General features: G+C 56.8%; 2 protein-coding genes across 17 annotated transcripts in view; one reads left to right on the top strand and one right to left on the bottom strand.

The window, feature by feature from the left end:
* Nucleotides 1–23,721, top strand: part of MED8 (mediator complex subunit 8) — a 230,870-nt gene that overhangs the window by 14,331 nt on the left and 192,818 nt on the right. The window lies entirely within an intron of this gene.
* Nucleotides 1–23,721, bottom strand: part of PTPRF (protein tyrosine phosphatase receptor type F) — a 92,987-nt gene that overhangs the window by 23,320 nt on the left and 45,946 nt on the right. For 10 of the 16 annotated variants that reach the window (XM_050797293.1, XM_050797325.1, XM_050797389.1 and 7 more), the window contains 7 exons: nt 21,733–21,843; nt 11,520–11,789; nt 8,994–9,575; nt 8,599–8,735; nt 7,938–8,082; nt 2,406–2,711; nt 1,546–1,739 (listed from right to left, as the gene is read on the bottom strand). In XM_050797293.1, coding sequence (XP_050653250.1) covers nt 1,546–1,739; nt 2,406–2,711; nt 7,938–8,082; nt 8,599–8,735; nt 8,994–9,575; nt 11,520–11,789; nt 21,733–21,843 — 1,745 coding nt within the window. The remainder of the gene's footprint in view (nt 1–1,545; nt 1,740–2,405; nt 2,712–7,937; nt 8,083–8,598; nt 8,736–8,993; nt 9,576–11,519; nt 11,790–21,732; nt 21,844–23,721) is intronic. The other 6 variants (XM_050797364.1, XM_050797397.1, XM_050797371.1 and 3 more) reach the window with 1 other exon arrangement.

Here is a 23,721-nt window from a genome sequence, read left to right as displayed (position 1 = left end):
CCCAGTCCCGAGAGGGCTACGGGGCAGGCCTTCATCTTCAGGGTCCTCCGGGAGCCCAGACTTGGGTTACCTCCCACGATGGGATGTCTGAGGCTTTTATAGTCTCAGTGTCCCTGAGCCTCTGGTCCAGTTCCCTTCTGAACCTCTTGGGACCAGAAGGGGGTACTTGAAGTGGCTTCTCTGGAACTCCACTGGCCCCTCACAGAGGAGGGGGAAGCCCATTCCTGGGATGTTTCTGGGTAGGTGTGTTCACTGAGGCTCCACGAGGAGCCCTCAGCCTGCCCCAGGAATGCAGGTGGGTGCACATGCCCGCCTCCTCCACCCGGATGCCTTAGCACTGGGCAGGCTAAGAGGCGGAAGAGAGCACCCTTTGGGCAGAAAGAATTTTGCTTCAGATGGCTGAACCCAGCTGGAGGGGTGAGCCTCCTGTCTGTGTGGGTGACCCCACCCCTCTGCACAGCGTGTACAGCATCGAGTGGTACACGCACCCCTGCTCTCTGCCCAGGCAGGGGTAAGAGGCTGGACGGGGATGGGTGTGTGGGTCCCTCCCAGGCCCTGCTCCTGGATGGGGAGACCTTGAGAGCACCACACCAGGTGCTGTGACTCTCCAGCAGGGTCTTTTGGGAGGGGGCTCATGATAGCAACTGCAGCCCTTTCCTAGGGGTCCACAGACATGGCTTCTTATCCAAGTGTAGCCACCTACTTGCTGAATAATTCCGTACCACTCTCATAACCTCCTAGCATTCCAAGTTCTTCATCTGAATAGCAACCAGTGTTCAGAATACCCCAGGGAGCTCACCCCAAGCTCCAGAGCAGGACCATCCTCCCAGGAAGACAGATGCACACAGAGGAAGGTGTGAGGCTGGCCAGCAGGCCTAGCCCTTGAGGGTGAACATCAGGGGCTGAACCATTCCCTGTGGGGCCAGGAGCAGGGCAACACCGTGCTTGGCTACTCACAGAGCTCGGCAGCAGCCACAGACCTGTGGCCGCCAGTGGGGTAAGACAGCCCCGGAGCACTCTCTCTACCCTTTGTGTGGGAGGAGTGGATGCCAGCCCAGCACTGTTTAGGGAGAAGGCACATCTCAAAATCCCAGCCTGGTGGGGCAGGGTGGCTCACATCTGTAATCTCAGCACTTTGGGAGACTGAGGCAGACGGATCACTTGAGGTCAGGAGTTCGAGACCAGCCTGGCCAACATGGTGAAACCCTGTATCTACTAAAAGTACAAAAATTAGCCGGGCGTGGTGGCAGGCGCCTGTAATCCCAGCTACGCAGGAGGCTGAGGAAGGAGAATTGCTTGAACCCAGGAAGCACTCCAGAGCTGACAAGAGCGAAGCTCCATCACACACACACACACACACACACACCAAATAAACCCCAGCCTAATCCCTGATGCTGCAAAGCATCTCCGGTCTCACAACCAAGGAAAGGCAGTCACAGCACTGCTGAGGGCAAGCAGGGGAAGAGGGTATCTGGGCCCCAAATGGGAGCTTGTGCATGCTGGTCTGTGCTCACCCTGCCACCCCACCCCCACCCAATGCTGCACCTGGGCCTCGGCTAGCATGACGTCTTGGATGATGGGGAGTCCACGGGGCTCGCCATTCTCCAGCCGCACGTAGGTGACCTGGTAGCCGCGGATCTGGCCATGCTGCTTGCTGGGGACAGGCAGCTTCCAGTAGACATGCACAGCTGTAGAGTTCAGTGGCTCCACCTCCACCTTCCGCGGAGGCCCGCTGGGCACTGGGGGTCAGGTAGAGAAGGAAGTCAGGCCTGGAGGTATCGACCCTGGCACAGGTGGGCACAGCAAACTCGAGGGTCCTGCCTCAGCACCCCACTCCCCCAGGAAAGGCCCTGATATAGGTTCCTTAGATCATCTGTCCCTGGTGAGGCACAAAGAAGGCTCCCTCTGCCCGCCGCAGGTAAGAGCCCAGGACTGGCCCTGCTCACCCCTTTGGCCCAGGCCTGTCACTTGGTGGGTAGGGTCGACATGGGGGAACAGGTAGAGGTGGGACACCAGGTCTTTGACCACCCTCAGTCAGCACAACCTGTCCTGACTCTTCCTAGGCCTCAAATCACACCAATGTCTGGCCAACGCGGAGTCTTGCTGATTCTACTCTGAGTATCTTTTACACCAATCTTCCCAATCTTGATCTTTCAAATCTTAGACGGGGCTGCTTCTCCCATCTTAGCCTGTGAAGACTTCAGCTCCTTTGGAGACAGCCCCAAAGGCTAGGATTTGGGCCTAAGTTATCCCATAAGTGACATCCCCCCACTCTGGGCCATTAAGCCTGAACCAGAAAGATGAGTCGACCTGGGCCTGTGTTAGGGAAAGGAAGGCCCTGGGGTGCTTGGCGGGTGGTGTCTGAGGCAGGACTCCTCCCCTCCCACCCCGGTGGCACTGCCTACCGTCCTCATCGGTGCGCACCAGCACCGGGCTGCTCTCGGGGCCGGGGCCCACATCTGTGTGTGCCCGCACCCACACCCGATACTCCGTCCACTTCTCCAGGCCCACCAGGTCCCAGCTGGAGTGCTCGCGGCTGATGCCATCCACCACATGCCGCCTGCGGTCCTCGCCGTCCACCGCCTCGTAGGCCACGGAGTACTGGGTGATAACGCCGTTGCGGCTGTCGGCAGGCGGCGGGACCCAACTTACCCGGACCGTGGTGGAGCCCGTGCTCACACACATCACCTTCTGGGGAGGGGCGGAGGGGGCTGGGGAAGACAAATGGGGGGGAAGCAAGCAGATGGAGGGTGGGGATCACAGGCACAATGACTGAGTCACAGTGGACTGGAGACTCACCCGGGCAGGCTACCCCTCAGGTGCTGAAATGGCCATCTCAGGGTCCCTCCAGGCAGGCTGCTGCCACTCTCGCCAAGGACGCCTGACTCCCTCTGACCTGCCTCCCTCTCTCCCCCTCCCTCTCTCACACACGCACGGTGATACACACACAGTATCGCACACACTGACTCTCACACAGCCTCACACACATAGTCTCTGTGCCTCTCCACACACAGCGTCCCTCACAGTCTCAGTGCTTCACACACGCCTCTCACATAGTCACACACAGGGTGTCTCATACATATACTTGGAGTATCAGTGTCTCTCACACACACTCACACATACACAGAGTATCACACACCCATAGCATCTTGGTGTCTCACACACGGCATCTGACACACAGTCTCTCACACAATGACTTCCAGTTCTGACAGAGCTTCGAGTTCTCTCACACGGGGTCTCTCCCACACATGTGCTGCCTCACACAAAACATACACGATATCAGATACACACAAGCACGTGGCCATCCCACCGCCACCCACACACACAGGTCACATATGGAGAACTGCTTCATGCCCACTGTGCCGCACAGTTCTGCCCTTCTGAGGAAGAGGGGCCGCAGTGGCCCTTTTGGCATAAGGCAGCCTTCACCTGTACCTGCCTGGAAATGGTCTCTTTGTCAGTGCCACAGGTAATCACCAACTGGAGACTGGACACGAAGGCCAATGGCCCCTGGGGTTTGGAGAAAAAGTACCCAACAGAGGTGCCCTCACTCAATAGCCTCCTTGGGAATTAGGAGGCAGACATGTGTCTCCTTGTGTCCAGTGATGTGTCCAGACTCCACGCCCACCGAGGACTCTGCTGAAATGCACAGGTTTCCTCTTCAAGTTCTGTCACCACCCCCTGCCATGAGGACTTCGGCAGCCCCCTGACCCACTGCCCCAGAGCCCCTCACCTCCAGGACTTTCTCCTCCCCTACACAGCTGTGGTTATGCCCTGGAGGCTGCCAGTACTGGGGATGGCCCTCCCTCCAGAATCACAGGCTCTAACATCCCCTCGCAGACCCTACCCCCTTGTCCTTGCTCAGTCACTCCAGGTCCCGGGCACTGCGCCTGCTCGCCAGCTCCTCGGGATGCCTGTCTGTCAACCTTGTCCTTCCTACCCTCCATGTTCAGCTTCCACAGTCCACCACCTACCACACTCTCACCAATATCGCACAGTCCCTCACCTCCTGATCTTTCCATGCTCCTTCCTGGCCTGTGCCAAGCGCTAGATGAATCCAACTCTCCCCCGCCTTCTCTACAGCAGCACTGGGGCAGGCTGGCGTCCTATGCACATGTCCCCAGAGGCCTCATCCTCCAGGACCCTTTATGCTACCTATTTCTGCCTCCTGCCTGGCTCGCTCTGCCACCTCACACAAAACACAGTCCCGCTCCTCCACGCTCCGCAGACCTCCAGCTCCCTTTTCCTGCCTCCTCTTGGCACATGACTATGTCTCCCACTCCGCAGAGAAGACTGGACTTTCACAGCAGCTCTCTCCCTCTCTTGCTACAACCCCCCACTCTACTTGCATCTGCAGTGATTCTCTCCTTTCCACCCATGAGAATGGAGAGTTGAGCCACCCTGTCCAAGGCTAAGCTCTCCCACCACCAATGCTGTGCCCCTTCTCTCCACCTCCCGAGGCTCCACCAGTTATCCCTTTTCCATGGTTTCTTTTTTTCCTACTGACTGTTTCCAATAGCATTTAAATATGCTTGAGATTTTCCCATCTTAAAAGAAAAATCTCAGCCCGGGTGCGGTGGCTCACGCCTGTAATCCCAGCACTTTGAGAGGCCAAGGCAGATGGATCACCTGAGGTCAGAAGTTCATATTCCTAGGCTGGTCAACATGGTGAAACCCCGTCTCTACTAAAAATACAAAAATTAGCTGGGCATGGTGGTGGGCACACCTACAATCTCAGCTACTCGGGAGGCTGAGGCAGGAGAATCACCTGAATCCGGGAGGCGGACGGAGGTTGCAATGAGCCAAGATCGTGCCATTGTACTCCAGCCTGGGAGATGGAGCGACACTTTGTACTTTGTCTAAAAAAAAAAAAAAAGAAAGAAAGAAAAATCCCACCCTCAGCCCCACAGCCCTCTCTAGCCATAATGGTCCCCTCGTTCAGAGCTACACTTTCTGGCAACATCTGGGCTTGCTGCCTCCACATCCTCAGCACCCACACAGTCCTCATGAAACACCCACCAGCTTTCGTCCTACCATGCACCAAGCTTCGTCTCCAGGGCCACTCCTCCACGTTGCTTGGTCCAACAGGTACTCCTGACCACTCAGCAGCATCTTGTCTACTTCTTGAAACTTTCTCTCCTTTCAATCTCCAAGTCGCTCCCCTCCCCTGATTTCCTCTCATCTGCAGTCTTTCTTCTCAGGGTCCTTCAGCTCCGGCCCAGCCCTGGATTCCCACAGCATGCTGAACTCTGCCATGTGGATGGCACATGGCATCTTGAACTTGGGTGTCTGAGACCAGCTGCAGTCTTCACACCTGCCTCTGCCCCATTTTCCATCCTGCGCCAGCACCACCCGCCTCCCAGGTTAACACACCAGAAACAAGATTCACCTCCATTTCCCTCCTCTCTGGGCCCCTATTCATAACCCATCACCGAGTCTGACCAGTCAGCATCCCTGACAGTTCTCAGATCCACCACCAACATCTCACCTGGGCCACCATCTTTTCCCCGGACCGCTTCAAAGCCTCCTAACTGGTCTCTGCTTCCTCGCAGGCTGCCCTGTCCATTCTCACAGAGCAGCCAGAGTCAGCCCTCCTGTCTACCCTGTGTCCCCAAGGCCCTGCCATAGCTCCGGCAGCTACTGCAACCACACTGGCCTGCTGCTTACCCAGTGACCATAACCACGAGCCTTGCAGCTGGAGGGCCTTCAGGCCTGCAGACTCTCCCCAAGGCCTGTGTGCTCCCTGCTCCTGTTCATTTACTAGTTGGCTCCCACTCTTCCTTTGATCTGGCTTCCCCTCAGATCAAAGGAGGTTTCATCATCTCTCCAACCTGTCTCTTCCATCCTACCTTTTCTTTTGAGACGGATTTTCACTCTTGCTGCCCAGGCAGGAGTGCAATGGCGCAATCTCGGCTCACCGCAACCTCCCCCTCCCAGTTCAAGCAATTCTCCTGCCTCAGCCTCCCGAGTAGCTGGGATTACAGTCATGTGGCACCATGCCCAGCTAATTTTGTATTTTTTAGTAGAGACGGAGCCTCTCTATGTTGGTCAGGTTGGTATCGAACTCCCGAGCTTAGATGATCTGCCCTCCTCGGACTCCCAACATGCCAGGATTACAGGCGTGAGCCACCACGCCCGCTCTTCCATCCTACTTTACACAAATGTCATTAAAGCTCATTTGGAGGTCAGGTGTGGTGGCTCATGCCTGTAATCCTGGCACTTTGGGAGCGCTCTGCGGAGGCCGAGGTGGGCGGATCACCTGAGGTCAGGAGTTAGAGACCAGCCTGGCCAACATGGTGAAACTGTCTTTACTAAAAATACAAAAATTAGCCAGGCGAGGTAGTGGTCGCCTGCAATCCCACCTACTCGGGAGGCTAACGCAGGAGCATCACTTGACCCCAGCAGGCAGAGGTTGCAGTGAGCCGAGATGATGCCATTGTTCTCCAGCCTAGGTGACAAGAGCAAAACTCCGTCTTGAAAAATAAAATAAAAAAGCTCATTTGGGTAATTACAGGTGCAATGTCTGTCTGCCCTGCTGGAATGCGGGATCCCCATGGGCAGACGCCATGTGTCTGGTCATGCTGCCAGCCCTGTACTGTGCATTGGGCCTGGCCCCCAGCTGGAGCACAGCAGGTGCTTCTGGAATGAATCCATGAACACAAGGTCACGCACAGCCTCGTGACATCACTGGTACATGCACATTGTCCCACTTCATAAGAACCACTTCAGACACCGCCATGCTTATGGTCATCACATGGCCACATCAGATGTGGTCACCATCTCAATTCCACAATGCTACCCAGCCACAGTTACATCCGTGACACCCTATCACACAGAGCCTCACACAGCAGCTGACTGTGGCTGTGTGACCACACACAGGCCACCCAGCAGCAACCACAGAGTCACCCACACACTCAGTCTACTCTCTGGGGGCTACCGAGACCCACAAACATGGTCACAGGGTCAGGCCACAGAGTCACCCACAAAGACAAGGGTCATGCCCAAGATCCACCGACACACATACACACGTGCTGCACAGCCAGCTGGTCAGGTATGGTCACACTCACACTCATGGGCAATGCCACTCCCACAGCTGCAGCATCGGAGTCTCACACACGCAGAATATAGTAACACACAACACCAGAGTCATCACACACACAGCCTTGCAGACAGTCCCCTGCATGGCCACATGGTTACAATTCAATGCCCACGTGGGCAGGCTGGGTCACATGGCCGCATTTTCAGACCTGTCCCCAAGTGCAGTCAGCTGAGGGTGATCACATGACTCCCAGGTAACTTTTATTGGGGGTATGAGGAAGGGAATGTGGGTGATGGGGAAATGAGACGCGGGGCCATGGGGAGGAGAAACAGCCACCAAAGCAGGTCTGGGACGCAGCAGACCCACCAAGGATGGCCCATCAGCTAGTGTGACCAGCACAGAGTGGGGATGGAGATGAGGCACAGACACAAAACTTACCTGGGCAGCATGTGGGGCATGGGCGGGAGGAGGGGCAGGAGGCTGGGTAGGGAGCAGGGAGGGCAGCAGCCGCCTGGACTGGACAGATTGGGAGGCACTTACCTGGCCCTCTCCCGAGGCCCAAAATCAGAGCCCAGGCCAGAGTCCGGTTTGGCTAGCAGACCTGACCACCCACCCGCCTGGTTGAGGGGGAAGGGTGTGTGTGTGTGTGTGTGTGTGTGGTGTGGGTGTCTGTGTGTGTGTGTGTGATCAGAGCCCAGGCCAGAGTCCGGTTTGGCTAGCAGACCTGACCAGCCTGGTTGAGGGGGAAGGGGGTGTGCGTGTGTGTGTGTGTGTGTGTGTCCCCAGTTTGGCTAGCACACCTGACCACCTACCCGCCTGGTTGAGGGGGAAGAGTGTGTGTGTGTGTGTGTCCCCCCCACCCCAGGTGAAACAGGCAGTGGACTCGGGAGACACTTACTGGACTGTGCTGTGCGGGCCTCAATGGTGGGGGTGAAGACGCCCACCCCCATATCTGAGCGTGCAGCCAGCTGGAAGCGGTAGAGTGTGTCGGGCTTCAGGTCCTCTAGTGTGTAGGAGGAGGTTGGGTCGAAGGTCACCTTGTGCTGGAAGAGCAGGGAGCACTCACTGACAGCTCTGAGCTCAAAGGTCACTCAGAGGTTGTTCCCAACATGGGCTGCAATGTGACACCTCTGGACCCACCATGGCTCCAGGACTGGCTCCACACCATAAGGCCACATGGACCACACAAGCAACTCAGGGCTTAGCCCATGCCACAGGAGCCTCACAGACCACATGGGCCATGGGAGCCACCCGGGACACATGGCTTCTGGGGAACCTTTAAGGCTCTGCCAGTCATGTGAGCCACAGAGCCTAGGAAATTCAAGGCAGACCCTGGGGACTTTGCCCCCAGCAAAGAGTCATACAGCCTGTATGACTCCAGAACCATACAGGCTGTGCAGGCCACATGGCACGCATGCACCACCAAGCCTCCAGCAGAAACCTTATAGGCTGTGCCCACACAAGCCACAGAATCCAGAAAACACCCTCCTGGGGTTAAGCCCATTGCAGACCCTCAGGGACCAGGAGACCCCCTCAGCACTTCTCTGCCCGCTGCACACCTGTTGGTCTTCATCCTCTGCCACCCAGTACACCAGCTCATACATGATGATCCGCTCCTGAGGGGGCAGCAGCCACGAGAGCTGGATCCTGGTGTCCGACTCCACCTCGGCCTGGAAGTCCGCGGGCTGGGCAGGCACTGCAACACCCCACACCAGGCAGGTCAGCCTCATCTGCGTGAGGTCAGGAGCGCCCAGGGAGGAGGGGGCCGAGGAAGGCAGACCCTAATCTCACACCCTTATCCTACATCCCAACTGACCACACATCTATGGAATATGGCACCTTGATCCTCCCAACAGCCCCCAACCTCACAGCCAAGGGAAGGGGAGAGGTGCCGCCACAACCTCAGCCTCCCCTTCTCTGCTGTTGGCTGCCCAGCCAGTGTGCCCCCACCTACCTCCCTGCTGCGTCTTGACCTGGATGGTGGGGCTGGGAGGGCCGTCACCCACAGCGGTGAAGGCAAGCACGCGCAGGCTGTAGGTGATGCCAGGCAGCAGGCTGCCCACGGTGGTGAGGAGCCCCGCGTCAGTGTTGTGCTTGTGCCAGGCACTCGGGGGGCGGCGGGAGTCCGGAGTATAGTAGACGCGGTATCCTCGTACCAGGCCGTTGGGCTCCTCAGGAGGCTCCCACTGCACCAGCATGGTGCTGGCGCTCAGCATGCGTGCCTGCACGCGGCGCGGTGGGCTGGAGGGCGCCTGTTCTCCCGTGCGTGCCCGCACTGCCTCGCTGGGCGGCCCTCGCCCGATGCTGTTCACCGCCAGCACGCGGAAGGCATATTCCGAGAAAGGACTGAGGCCGCCAATGCTGTAGCGGGTGGTGGCCACACCATCCACCTCCTGGAAGGGGCCCTCTGTGCCCGCTGCGCGGTACTGGATGCCATAGTAGGATATAGGCTCTGAGTTCCCAGAGTCCCAGGTGAGGGTGACACTGGTGGCAGTTGTCTCTGTCACCACAAGATCAATCGGAGGCTTCGGCAGAGCTGGAGACAAAGTGGAAGGCTCAAAGCTGCCCGAGGTCAAGATCCTTAGGAACCAACCCTATACTTGGGGATTATCCAGGATACCTGGTGGGGCCACCTGAGTGTGGCTGATACCCACAGCCTACCTTGAAAAATGTCCAGAAAAGCTTATGGTGACCTCTGAAGCCACACGTGGCCGACGGTGGCCAGGTGCCCCCGGGCCTTGGGTCATCTAGTATGTACACACATCAACTGTGGGACTCACTGGACCCTCCCATCAGTACACAAGACTCATCTAACAAACAGACCTGGAGGTGAGGTGACACCTGCAGTCCCATGTAGATGAAAGGCACCCAGACTGGGTAGCAGCTATCTGCCTCTGCAGGTCACCTGAGCCCACGTGGTGGAGAGTATGTGTAATAGGCAGGGGAAGGGGAGATATTTCCTTAGGGACTGGCCCAGAATTTTAGAAAGAGTGATGGGGCTGCTGGCCCCACAGACCCTGTGGCTTGGCTCAAATTGAAGTGGGAAGGCCCTGAGTCCACAATCATTCAACAAATAATTACAAGCACCCACTCAATGCCAGACACTGCGCTGGGGCTACAATGCCACACAGTCACATCCCTGCTCTCATGGAGTTTACACCTCAGTACGAGAGAGAATCAATACATGAGTCGATCGTACTCATGATTCTGGCAGGTGCAAGGACAGCAAGAATCAGGGTGCTGAGGTGGAGTAAGATCCAGGGAATCTCCTTGGATGGGGTGATGAGGGAAGGAAAGCATCATCGAGCTGAGGCCTGGAGGGGTATATGGAGCCAGTGACAGAAGGGGCCGGACAAGGAGCATGGCAGACGGAAAGCAGCGTGCGTCTGGGCAGCTGGCATGTGACAGGGTGGGAAGCCAGCGGCCCTGGGAGACCACAGTGAGGATCCTGATCTGTATCCTAAACCAACGGGAAGCCACTGGAAGGTGTTTCTCCCTTTCCCAAAAGGAAGTGACTTGATCCTGGATTACATTTTTTAATGATCACTCAAGTTGCAAAATAGATAATGGATCAGAGGCTGTTGACAATTGAAGTAGGGAGACCAGGAAGGAATCTTTTCTTTTTTCATAGGGTCTCACTGTCACTCAGGCTGGAATGCAGTGGTGTGATCATGGCTCACTGCATCACTGCAGCCTCATCCTCCCGGGCTCAAGCAATCCTCCTGTCTCAGCCTCCCAAGTAGCTGGGCCACAGCTGTGTGCCACCATGCACAGCTTTGAATTTTTTTATTGTAGAGATGGGGTCTCACTATGTTAACTGGGCTGGTCTCAAACTCCTGAGCTCAAGCAATCCTTCCAACTTGGCTTTCCAAAGCGCTAGGATTATAGGAATGAGCCACCGTGCCCGGCCAGAATCTGTTACATATATATAACATATGTATAATATGTGTGCCTGTCCCCAGGACAGAGAGAACCCACTTCCCCTACTATTTTACCACATCCTTCTTGCTGGGAAGCTATTACACCTGAAGTTCTGGTACTACATAGTGGTTAGGAGGGAGAGTTATGGATTCAGACCACACTGGGTTTAAGTTCCTGCTCTGTCATTTATTTTTGTGTGACCCTGGGCAAGTGATACACCCTCTCTGTACCTCAGTTCCCTCATCTGAAAAATGGAAATAATAAGAGCACCTATCTCCCAGGGTAAAACAGAAAAAAACAAAAGAAACTGTGCTTGCTAGCATGCTGTCTGCCACCGAGAAACTCAATATGCCTTAACTATTATCGTTAAGCCGGCTAACAACGGAAATCCCTCCTTCCCTCCCTCTAAGGGCTGGAGGACCCCAGGGCAGGGACGCCCAGGAAAGGGTAAGAATCCCTCAGCCATGCCTGTGCCCATGGCAGTCAGCTCACATTCGCCCGCCACCAGGACCTCCCGGATGACAGGGAGCGTACTGGTCACAGCACCTGCCACACTCACCTTTCACTGTGACCTGGGCTGTGGCCTCGATCATGCCCAGTGAGGAGATAGCCACACAGGTGTAGTTGGCGGAGCGCACGACATTGCTGAGCTCCAGGACGTTGCGGCCGACTGGCATCTCATCCTCCTTGGTGAGCTCCTCGACCCCCATCATCCACTTCACGTAGGGCATGGGCGCACCCACCGCCACACATGTCAGGTTCACGCTGCCGCCTGGCATCACCTCCTGGCTGCTGGGTGGGATGGAGAAACGAGGAGCCACGCGGCGCACTGCAGGAGGAGGGAGAGAGGCACTCACAGGCCGGGCAGAACACACAGCTGCATGGAAGGGCAGGGGCCCCTCATCCAGGTAGCCCCTCTGGTCAGAGCCAAACCCACACTCAGAGACGGGAGGGGTGGCACCGCCGCACCCCAGCTCACCATCCACTCCCACCCCACCCACTTCCAGCCTAGAAGTGGCCCCCACACTCAGGGGCTGTCTGGAACACAATGTCTTACTCAATGAGAGATCTTGCAACCAATCTCCCATTTTATAGCCTAGGAAGCTGAGGCCTGTCAGGAAGCTCCTGTCTGCCCAGGGTCACACAGGGACTCAGTACAAGGTCCAGGCCTGGTCAGGACCACAACCCAGGTTGTCCTCCATGGCCCATCTCTGCCTGCTCCTGGCTGGGGCACCAGGGAAAGAAAGCAGGCCCTAGGGTGGAGGGTCCTCAGAGCATGGCTGGGCGGGGCAGAAGGTCAGTCCAGAGGGCCACAGCCACCTGCTGTGGAGTCACTGCCTCCACCTCCAGGCCATAGCCTGAGGGGAAGAAATAAGGTTAAGTGGCGGCGCCGCCTGCCAAGGTCTCAGCCATGCTCAGGGCACAATCTGGGAACCCAAGCAAAGGGGCTGCCCTGAGGAGGGCTGGGCAGGGGTCAGGGCAGGCCAGGGACGTGGTCCGCGGGCAGGATGGGCATGACGATGGCAGTAACATGATGAGGGCGCCGAACAGACGGCTTCCTGCGCCAACAGACAAGGGTCTCAAGGGGAGGGTGGCTGTGCCTGGCCACGACCTCCAGCCTTGGACTCCCCTGGCCAGAAGCTGTTCTGAGCTTCTTAGTCCAGGGTACAGCCTAGAACCACCCCCCTGAAGTTGTAAGCTTGGCACAGACACAGGAGCATGCAGAGGGAAGGAAGGTGACGAAACCCAGCCGTGGGCAGGCATGCCTGGCATGCAGATGGGCCATGCAGCTGGTGAGCAGAGGCCAAGGTGTGCCCTACACGGGCACTCTCACATGCAGGGCCAGAGGCAGCAGGCAGCAGGCTAGTCAGTACCCCAGAGCACTGCTGAGAGCACTGGTCTCTGAGGAACCTCGCTGGGGACCCCAGGCATGCAAAGACCCCACAGCACCACATCAGGAGCACCTCTACTACAAGCACCAGACTATGCTGCTCACGCAGCCCCAAATCACAGAACCAGAGCTAGAAGCAACTGCAGAGACCACCCGGTCCAACGTCTGACCTCACTACACAGGGGTCAAAACTGAGGCCCAGAGATCAGACATTCAGCAAGTCACCAGGTCCTGTCAACGGGGTGGCCTAACATATCTTTCGAATCCATGTATTTCTCTCCAGATGCAGAAGCAACTGCCACTACTAAAGTCCAAGCCACCATCATCCTTCCCTGGGTTGCTGAAATGGGTTCTGCGTTGGTCCTCCTGCCTTGTTTTCCCCCGCTCCAATTCCTGCTCACCGGCTCTCCAGAAACAGCTGGCACAAATCTGATGCCACTCCCTGTTTAACAAGCTCCTGCATGGCTCCCAGTGACACCTCTGCCTAGCCTACGAGACCCTACCTAACTTAGCACTTGCTTCAACCCCTTCCACAGCCTGCCTTACTTCGGTGCTCCAGACAGAACCCAAACCCTGGCAGCCCCAGAGGAGGCCAGGCCTGACAGGTGCTGGTGGGCTGGATCTGTGTCCCCACCGTTCACCCAGGGGATGAGAGTGTCTTGTAGACATTCAGGGCTCTGCCTTCTCCTCAAATCAATCAGCACTCCCATTGTCTTTAGGGAAACCACTTCTACCCCCATTCTTGGTACATGGGGCATGTGACCCAGATCTGACTATGGAGAAACAGCCTTTGGACTTCCGCAGAAACTATTAGAAAAGCAACCTTCTCTCTCTACTGACGTAGCTAAGCTTAGAGCAGGTGGGGACGGCTTCTCCCAACACACAGGAAAAGCTGCTTGAGAACAAAGATGTCGACAGAGGAGAGGAGAGCCAGAAACAGACAGACAAATGCCTGGCCAACCTGTTTAAGTACCTGGATCTAGCCCTGCCCAACACCAAATCTACTACATTTTTCAGGTTTGTAACACAAGAGTTCCTTGTTTTGCTTACGCTGGTATAAGTGGGTTTCTGTCATCTGTTCTAGTGCCAAGAGTCTCTACCTAAACGATGACAGCATGTCACAGACACAGTTCTTGTGGCAGAACAGGTGGATCCCGGGGCATGGCTGGCAAGTGTCTCATGGCAACAAAGGATTCTCTGAGCATGCTCTCTAAATGGTCCAAGGTGAGAGCAGGAGGCTCAGCCAGGACCACCACCCAGCCTGGTGGTGTGTGCCCTCCCCCTGCTCTGGAGATGGGCCTCAGGGATGGGCACAGGCAGGCAGATCTGTTTGCAGATCAAGTCCAGGCCTGCCATGGAAGCAGGGTGGGGGCAGCACAGAGGAGCAGCCTTAGTGAACCAAATCTCTCCTGTCCTCTCGGCCAGTGGGTGCCCCGTCTCCTCCTCTTCATGGGAAGGGAAGCTATGCTTAAGCACCTACTAGGTGCAGGTTTCCACGCTGCAGATGCTATCACCTGCCAATTACAGTCAAGGGAACTGATTTAAAACCAAGCCACATGACCAAGTTTATATACGTAGTAGAAGTAGGTCTGTGTGATGAAAAACTGTCACCCTTCCGAGCCCTGGCTGACAGGCCTGAAAAAAAAACCCCAGAAGGCTCTGGGGAGAAGCATCAGAATTAACAGACGCTGGCAGGAGAGGACGCTGCTCCAGCGGGCATCAGGATGGGTTTAGACAGCCTGTGCCAGGGAGAGGTGATGACTGCAGGCTTGACCCCAGCCAGTGGTGGAATCATGGGGCCTAATCAGGTCGCTGGATACCAGGACGAAGAGCTCCAGCAGAAGGAAGTAGGTCCTTGGCCAATAAACCCTGGGCACCAACCTAGAAACTTGACTGGACTTTACCCCCAAATAGTCCCTGGAGGACAGGGTCTTCAGGCCAAAAGGCAGACCTCATGGACCAGCCCTGGAGGTCAGGCCAATGCCGTGAGCCACACCTTCTAAAGCCTCCAACTCCTGCCGCTGTCAGGAAATTGAGGCGCTTCAGGAACACAAAAGAGTTGTGTTTATTTTTTCCCTCCTAGATGCAGGTGGCAGGGAGAACTCTAGGGGCTAGGGATAAGCGTGAGAGGTCAATAGTGGCCTTCAGGGTCATCTGCAACACCAAGCAAGGGCCTCAGGGCCAGAAGCTCCTGGGCGCACCACCTTCACTCTCACAAGGACACTGGGCTTCAGCCACGCAGACACTTCACTGCGACTGAGACATTTTCCACGTGAGGGAGGTCAGGGTATGTCTACAGAGGAAGGGTGGGGGAAACAGGCAAGGGAGAACCTCCTTGTATCCCAAGTGCCAACAGGGACCTGCATCCTAGACCTGCCCAGACAGCCACCCCCACGCCAACAGGCTGGAGTGGCTGGCATCTCATGCAGCAGCCCCTACCATCCTCCTCCCACTGCTGCAGGCACAAGGCCTCCAAAAAGGAGCAGGCCTCACCCTGGACAGTCTATTGACAGAAGCAACAGCAGGGAAGGAAAAGCTGGAGCTGGGAAAAATGCACTTAGGGTCTAATCTTGGGCTCCAACAATGCCGGTCTATTACCGTTCCCTGTGCATCCTTAATGCTGACATTTTATAGACAATTTCCAAAACAGGGCCCTGCCATTTCTGGATTATATTTCAGCTGTAACTTTTAAGTCTAATTATTTGCGCTGACAACCCCCTATAATAGGGCGGTGCGGCGCCCAGAGGCATCAGCATTCAGTGGAGTGACAGCCTAATCGCAGGGGGAGGCAGCCCCGCAATCTGCATTCACTCAGAGAAATTTCTCTGATGAAAATAACGCAACATTAAGGAGGGGATGAGGGGCAGGATCCACTGTATCAAGATAAAATAACTCTTTAATAAATAACCTTGTGGCTGCCGCAGAGCAGTAATTAAATGCCGGCATACCCGGCACACAGTTTTAAGTAAAGCTGGAAAAATGTAAGATGCAATTATCAGCACCAAACAAATTACTAGCCCGGCAAATCCCCCTGGAATATTTAGAAACTCATTTCTGCCTTTCCGCTAAATATTTGTGCATGTGCTTATTTTTGGCGGGACCATGGGGTAGGGTAGGGGTGGGATGGGGAAAGGGAGGGGATGAGGTACCAGGAGGGTAGAGGAGGGGGCATGGAAGGAGCCACTGTGGGCTGGGTTGTCTCTGCTGATGAGTGTTTTCTGAATGCGCTGGCAGATCTGCCCGGTCAGCAAAACGGTGTAACAGAAATGCCCCAGCACTCAGGAGTGCATATGGATGGATGCTCAGAGCTGACATCTGAGCCAAGGCTACAGCCCTCCTCTCGACTGGCTCCCTCACCCTCACAGAGGAAACTCGAGCCACAGAGGATGTGGCAGAGGGAACCGGGATGGCCTGGGTCTGTTCCCTGAGGCTCAGCCTGTCCTACATTTCTGTCCTGAACCCCCAAAACCCAGTGGACAGGTGAGTCTCCTCTGACCACACAAACCAAGTGATACATGAATGACCACTAGCCGCGGCTGCCAACCCCATCATCATTCTGGCTCCAAGGTGGGGCTGAAAACCAAGCCTCAAACAGGCCTGCTCTGGAATGGGCTCAAGGACAGTCTCCAGGAAACCCTTCCGAACTTGTGGCTGACTCAGGGCCACTTCCAGGCTCCCATATGGATCTTCCTAAGTTGCAGTTGACTGTTCAGTCACTCCAGGTAGAAGCAACTTGAGTCCGAATGCAAAGCACCAGGCTAAGGAATGTCAGTTAGCTGGCTGGTGGGCTAAATAAATTCCACCCTCAGACAGACACGGGAGCTAGCTGGGAAGCTTGGGCAGAGGGGCCTGGGGCAGGTAGGAGGATCTTAATTTGGATCCGGCTGGAGAAGGAAAAGACAACCTTATGGGAGACTTCCTCAGTGTGCCAAGATGACGCTACTCACCCTGCGCCATGGACACCAAGCTCCCTGAGGCAGACCAGGGCTGGCTACCCCATTGAGCCCTGGTGGGGGACCTGAGGGCCTCAAGGACAGGGTACACACTGCAGGACTTTTGCCCTGTGCTGCAGGATATTGGGAGGACAGCCTACTCTAGCCTCTTGCCTTACTGTCCCAGTGGTTTGGGCTGAGCCTGGGTCTCTAGGCGAGGAGGTGTTTGGGCCGAGCCTGGGTCTCTAGGCGAGGAGGGGTTTGGGCCGAGCCTGGGTCTCTAGGCGAGGAGGGGTTTGGGCTGAGCCTGGGTCTCTAGGCGAGGAGGGGTTTGGGCTGAGCCTGGGTCTCTAGGCGAGGAGGGGTTTGGGCTGAGCCTGGGTCTCTAGGCGAGGAGGGCGGTGAAAGGTCCTATAGGTGCACATAAAGCGCTACAGCTCTTACACCTCTCTCTGACCACAGCCCCCCACAACCATTCCTGAGCACCACCTGGATCAGACAGCTGGCCTGGCCTGGGTGCAAAGGTGGGGTGCAGTTTCATGCCATGCAGCATGCCCACCCCACCACCCTTGCAGGGGAACCAGGCTAAGGGGACATGCAGATATGTGGTGCACCAGGGACCCAAGCAGCAGGAACATGCAGGTCAGGGGCCTGCCCACCCACCCCTGGTCCTGCCTGCCCGCCGGCCCAAACAAGAGACTGGCAGGCAGGCACGGCGCAGCGAGCCTGAGGGAGCTGACCGAGCCCGCTGGGCCCTACTGACAGGCGCGTCCCATCGACGGGCGAACTGTAGATGGATAAGAAGTGAAAAGGACCAACCTTCTCGCTGATCTGAGAGATGAGAGTTTGGGTTGATGGCAGAGTGCGATGAAGATGAGGAGGGAATAAAAAAAAGACAAGGAGAAACACAGAGAGAGTAAAAACAGGCCAACCTTCATCTGCCCACACAGCACGGAGACGAGACGAGACTCCTGTGCCCCCTCGCACACACACATGCACACAGGTGCACACGAACCACATCGCTCACAAAAGACTCAGGACTCATGAAGGACATGGTGGACAGAGCTGAGGCCCGCCAGCAGGTGCCAGAGAGGCCGAGGGTGGGGCCGGGGCAGGTGGAAATGGGGCACAGGCAGGCCCCCATGCCTCACACGCACCCCACAGCTCAGACCCTATGGACTGGGCTCTGGGGTCAAGGCCCACCCAGCCCACAAACTTGCCAAGGTACACGAGCCACCAGAAACCACCCCCACACACGCCACCAGTGTGAGGAGCACGTCTGGGCACCTGTGGGGAGAAAGGCACTGTCCCTGTTTTAGACAGCTGTGGCCCTGCAGCCAGGTCCCTGGAGAGAAGGGGGAAAGCTGGTAGTCCTGGCACAGGTAGGCCAGGCTCTGAGGAGGGCAGGGCTCCACCCTGGCCCCAGCAGCTGTACACCCAGAGAGCTGTAGATGGAAGGAGAGAATGAGTCACTCAGGGAGAGTCAGGTGGTGACGGAGAAAGGCGCTGGCCCACCCAGCATGCCTGGGCCTGCTAGACTGTGGGCGGAGCTGTGGACAACTGTGAACAAAGTCAGATGTAACTGGATGACACATCCCCCCACAGTGCTATCCGGACAGCCGTAGAGGCTACTGACTAGCAAGTGATTCCTCTGTGCCTGGCAATGTGCCGGGTGCTTCACATGTACTGTCCCATTAAATGTAGCAGCCGCGTGGCCTCAGAGAGACACTGGGAGCCCTGAGAATTTGGGGGACAGAAGGGAGATGTGAGGGAGACACCGAAGCCAAGTCTGATAAGGAGACGAAGACTTGCGGCCAGTGGACACACAAGAGAAACAATGGCGGTAGGAAGCCGTCAGTAATTTCCTCCAGGTGACATGTGGCAACGTTTGTTTTGACTGAGGGGTGCTACTGGCATCTAGTGAGCAAGAGATGCTGCTAAACACCCTCCAATGTACAGGATGGCTCCTCACAACTAAGAATCATCCAGACCAAAATGTCAACAGTGCTGCGGCTGAGAAACTCAGGGCTAGAGCCCACACCAACCCAACCGAGGCTCAGGAGCCTGCTATGGGAGGAAACCTCGAAGCCTCTCTGCTGGGAGATGGACAGGGTGCAGGCCAGCACTGGGGGTTCCTCCATAGCCATCCACTCGCAAGCAGGGCTCAGGAGGCAGAGCTGGTGGTCAGCCTGGTACAGGCTGTGCCCAGGCCCTGGGACTGAAGGGCCCCTAGTACTGCTGAGGGCAGAAGGCAGGGGTTTTGCCAGGCATGAGATGAGGAGCGGTGGGGGCACCAGAGGCCAGGGACTCAGGGAGCAGGGCTTTTCAGGTGTGCGGAAGTCCTGTTGTCAGGACAGGAGGGCCTATCCTGGGCCTATGGGACAGGTTGCTCTTGGCAAAGCAGAGTGGCTATAGATTCAGTTAGGGTCTAGATGAGGCAGGTCCTAGGGCCAGAGCTTAGAACTGGTCCTGAGACATCAGGGCCCACAGGAACGTTGTATGTGTGTGTGAGAGAGACAACAGAAGTCAGGCTTGGCTGTTTTAGAGTCCCTGGCAAGTGGTGCTGGAACTAAAGGAACCCCCGTATTTCCTACCAAAAGGCATGTGGGGATGGAGCCAGAAGGGTAGATTCAGGAAGAGCTGGTAGGGGTAGGGGATGGGCCATGGCAGGAGCCAGTCAGGGCCCTGCCTGAGTCTACCATGTGTCAACAGGGAGCTCCACAGACAGCGATGCTCCAAGGGACTGCACATAAAAGCTCCCTGGGCAGTGACTGAGCTGCCAACTACAGCAGCTAAGCTCAGTCGATCTCCAAAGAGACCCACTGCTCTGCCTCCAGGGCTGGGGCCCGTGTAACAGTGACTTCCGAGAATGCTGGCTAGCCAAGAGGACAATGTTGGGGGGGGGGTGTCCATCCACCTCTGGGCCTTCTCCTGCCTCAGCATTCTCAGCATTGCCTCCTGTAGCTGTGCCCTAGGAAATGTGCCCATAGGCCATGCCCTTGCAGCTGGCTTAGGTTTACAGTGGCTTTACTGGGCCTCCCTTCTCCCTGATACAGACAAAAGGCTTTCTTGCTGAGGCCTGGAACTGCCACTGTCTCAACCCTAGTCTTGGGAACAGAGCTCTAGGGAGCACAGCATTTGGGATAGTCAGGGTGGGAGGAGGCAGACCTTTGAGAAGAGTCATTCCAGCTGCTCCTCTGCTGGAGCAGACTCGCCAGCCCCCATGCCTGCCAGACACTCTGCCTGGGGCAGGGTGGGGCGAAGGCTGGGCCGCTTACAACTCTACACCTCTAGGCCATTTGGGAAGTTTTTGGGCTCCTGTTCCTGAAGACAGATGAGCTGACCTGAGGCCTGAACCTTGACGAGCAAGATACCTGACAGTAAGCTAGGGGACCTCCCATCCCATGCCCCCAACTCCCATGAAGCACTTTTAATAGTCTCTGAAGCACAATTTGCCCACCACGAATAGCTCCTCTGCAGCTCAACTGGCTACCAAATGGGTTGGCAGCCTGTGGCCTCTCCAGAAACACCCTCTCCATGACAGACAGCAACCCCTTGATAAGTGTATTTTGGTTGACAGCCTAATTCTCTCTGCTCTGAGTAAGCAAGTCTGACCACATGGCCCCAAAGAGTGGGACAGGCCACTGCCATCACCCGCTGAGTCCACTGGGTGGAGAGTCAGACGACATCCCTCAGGAGGCTGTGTTAAGCACTTGGCATGATGGAATCATCACTGCAAGGAGCCATATCCAGTTTCCTTCACAGATCCCTCGGGTGGAGACAGTTTAACTTTTTTTTTTTTTTTTTTTTTTTTTGAGATGGAGTCTCTCTCTATGGCCAAGCTGGAGTGCAGTGGCGCAATCTCAGCTCACTGCAACCTCTGGTTCAAGTGATTTTCCTGCCTCAGCCTCCCGAGTAGCTGGGATTACAGGCACCCGCCACCACGCCCAGCTAATTGTTGTATTTTTAGTAGAGACGGGGTTTCACCACGTTGGCCAGGATGGTCTCGATCTTCTGACCTCGTGATCCGCCTGCCTCAGCCTCCCAAAGTGCTGGGATTACAGGCATGAGCCACCACACCCGGCAGACAGTTTAACTTTTAATGACATCCATCTGTGCAGGAGGGCTAGGTGAGGGGACAGTGTGAGGGTAGAAGGGGCTTTCAGGGCCCCTCCTGGGCACATGTATACCAGACCCAGTGTGTTCTCAGGAAAGGGTAAGGTGGCCAGCTTTAGTCACCCTTAGGCTGTGAACATAGCAGAGACTGGAAACCCCAAAACAGTCCCCGGGCTCCTCTCTGCTGGGAACTTGGACTTCCAGAAAGCACACTGTCCACTCGCTTCCAGCAATGAACACCTGGAACACACCAGGTGCTCACCCGAGGCAACATAACCATAGGGGCTCACAGCTGAACACAAGGGTTCCTCCAGGAAGGCCCCAGGCAGACCTGGCCAGAGGACAGGCTCACCTGGCCTGGTCCATTCCTGAGGCTTGACTACCACAAAGCCCAGAGCCACGGTGGTTCTGGAGCCCACCGTGCTGCGGCAGGCAGGAGGATGTACTGAAGGAAAGCCAGGCCAGGTATGCATGCATTTACACACAGATAAGTGTGCCTGTGTGTGCACACACACATGCACATACACCAAGAAGTCTGCTTGGATGGCTCCAAACTCCCATGAGGCTCTGGGCCCATGCGGCAGGACCTACAAGAGATACAAATGCTCCCCAGAGTGGCTGCTTCCCCGTGGGCCTGCAGGGAAGGAAGGCAAAGTAGTGGCAGATGCCGGGAGCCTGCCCAGTGGGAGCTGCTGCTGCAGAAAGAAGCAGGAAGAAGAGAATGGGCCCGTGGCAGTCCCTTGTGTGTCTGCACCAAGGGCTCTGGGCAGAGAGCCTGGCAGGTGCAGCACAGCTCCGTGGTGACAGGGGCCAGGCACTGCCCGAGTCCTTACCTCGTACATACAGGTTCGCAGGGGCTGAGTAACGTGTGCCTGCCGAGTTGGTCGCCACACACTCGTACTTGCCTTGGTCGGATTCCTCACTGCTCTCTATCTGCAAGGCACCTGTGGGGACACGAAGCAAGAGGTCAGGTAGGGCCCATGTCGAGTGTGGCCTGGAACACGGTGAGAGGTCTCGACAGCGTCTGTGGCTGATGTTGACCAGATGTCGAAGCTCATCCAGGCCACACCCTGGCACCCCTGCTGCTTCCAGGAAGCTCTCCCTGATGAGCCCAGTGGCCTCCTGGCTAGAACCAAGGGTTGTGTTTTGGAGCACAATCTCATGCTCCCCACAGTCCAGCAAGACCCGTCTTTGCTCTGCCAGGGACTGTACTCCAACCCCCAGCTCCACTCAGTTTCCACCACACTCTTGCCAGTACTGAAGCCTGTTTCCCAATCAACATCCCCGTTAGTGTTCCCGGCCCCGCAGCCCCGCTAGGCCAGTCAGAGCCAGGTGTGGGAGCAGCCTGCAGAATGGCGGGCCTGGGATTCACAAGCACACCATGCCCTCACTGGGCTGGAGCTTGAGAATTTGCCGCCCACCAGGAAAGAATGGGCTTGCCCTGGGGGCCTGATGCCCAGCAGCCTCTGCTCCCAGCACCATCTTCCCCTCCTACTCCACCCCCTCCCCACCAGCCCCACCCATTCCGGCTCCTCTCCTCAGCCTGGTCCTGCTAAAGTGCTTCGACCCACCACGGCTCCTGCATAATTCAGGAGGCTAATGGAGGTTGGAGCTCCCACTCGGGCCAGTGCCCTGAGGGGCTGCTCTGGCCGCAGACGGACAAACAGGAGCCAGGGTTGGGGTGGGTAGCAAAAGGACCCTCAGAAAGGGTGGAGGAATCTCGGGCTTGAGGCCAGTTCTGACAGGTCCTGGCAGGGGAGGCCAAGGCAGAGCGGCAGGGTGGGGGCGGACCCACTCGACTTGGCCATCCCCTGGCCCCATCAATAAACACTTGAAAAAACTGCTTGTGAAAGCACACTGGGCAAGCTGTCTGTGACAGAAACACCCCCGGGCACAGGCGGCACACCCCTCCCTAGAACAATCCAACAGACAATTACACCCACACAGGACAGTCCAACAGTTAAGAACCCCCACAGGACACAGTCTGACAAAACCACCTCCTGCACAGAACAGCCAGCCTGACCTGACAGTCCCCACCTTCCCAGGGCCCAGGTTGATGGACAATCACACCCACACAGGACACGGACAGAAGCTGCCGGGCCCCCCTTGCCTGGACTGGACAGGAGCCAGAGGAAGAGTTCCAAGTCATGCTCTCACGGCTGGGGTCCAAAGGGGGACCACCCTGGGTCTGACCTATAGCCCCCTCACTGCCTGATATCCCTCTTCCACCATCTAACCCAGGGCAGCAGGAGGGGCTGGGGACCCCCAGGGGGCTGGGAGCTGGAGGTGAAGGAAGAGGGGAGGCCACCAATGCAGGATGCAGGACCAGCCTGCCTCTGTGGTGCTGGCCTCAGCCCTCCCCACCAGGTGCCAGGGAGCACCAGGGCCCAGTGCACATGCCAAATACCATCTCCTTCAAGAGCAGCCCTGAAGGGCACCCAACAGGTCATGCTGATGGGATGGACGGACACTGTTACAGAAAACGTTCATTCAGGCAGGTGTGGTTCAGGCCCGAGGGGTCGAGGCTGCCCTAAGGTCACCTCAGTGAGGCAGGGGGTGTGGGTGGGGTGGGGGAGACCTGGTGGCTGGTGCCACAGGCTTGAAGCAGAAAGTGTTGCCTGGGTGGAATTTCTGACCCAGAAAACAGGAGGTTCCTCTGCAACAAGAGCCTGAGAGTGGTCAGGGGGCCTAACAGAGACCGGGTGCCTATTTGCATACAGAATCCCCCAAATCTGGAACCAACACCAGGACCCAGCAGCAGGGACAGCAAAGAGTCAGCACAGGCTGAGCAGATGGGCAGGGGGATTGGGGGGCTGCCAGGT

This window comes from Macaca thibetana, chromosome 1 (assembly GCF_024542745.1).
Source record: "Macaca thibetana thibetana isolate TM-01 chromosome 1, ASM2454274v1, whole genome shotgun sequence".
Classification (NCBI taxonomy): domain Eukaryota; kingdom Metazoa; phylum Chordata; class Mammalia; order Primates; family Cercopithecidae; genus Macaca; species Macaca thibetana.
This window is presented reverse-complemented; position numbering and strand designations above follow the sequence as displayed.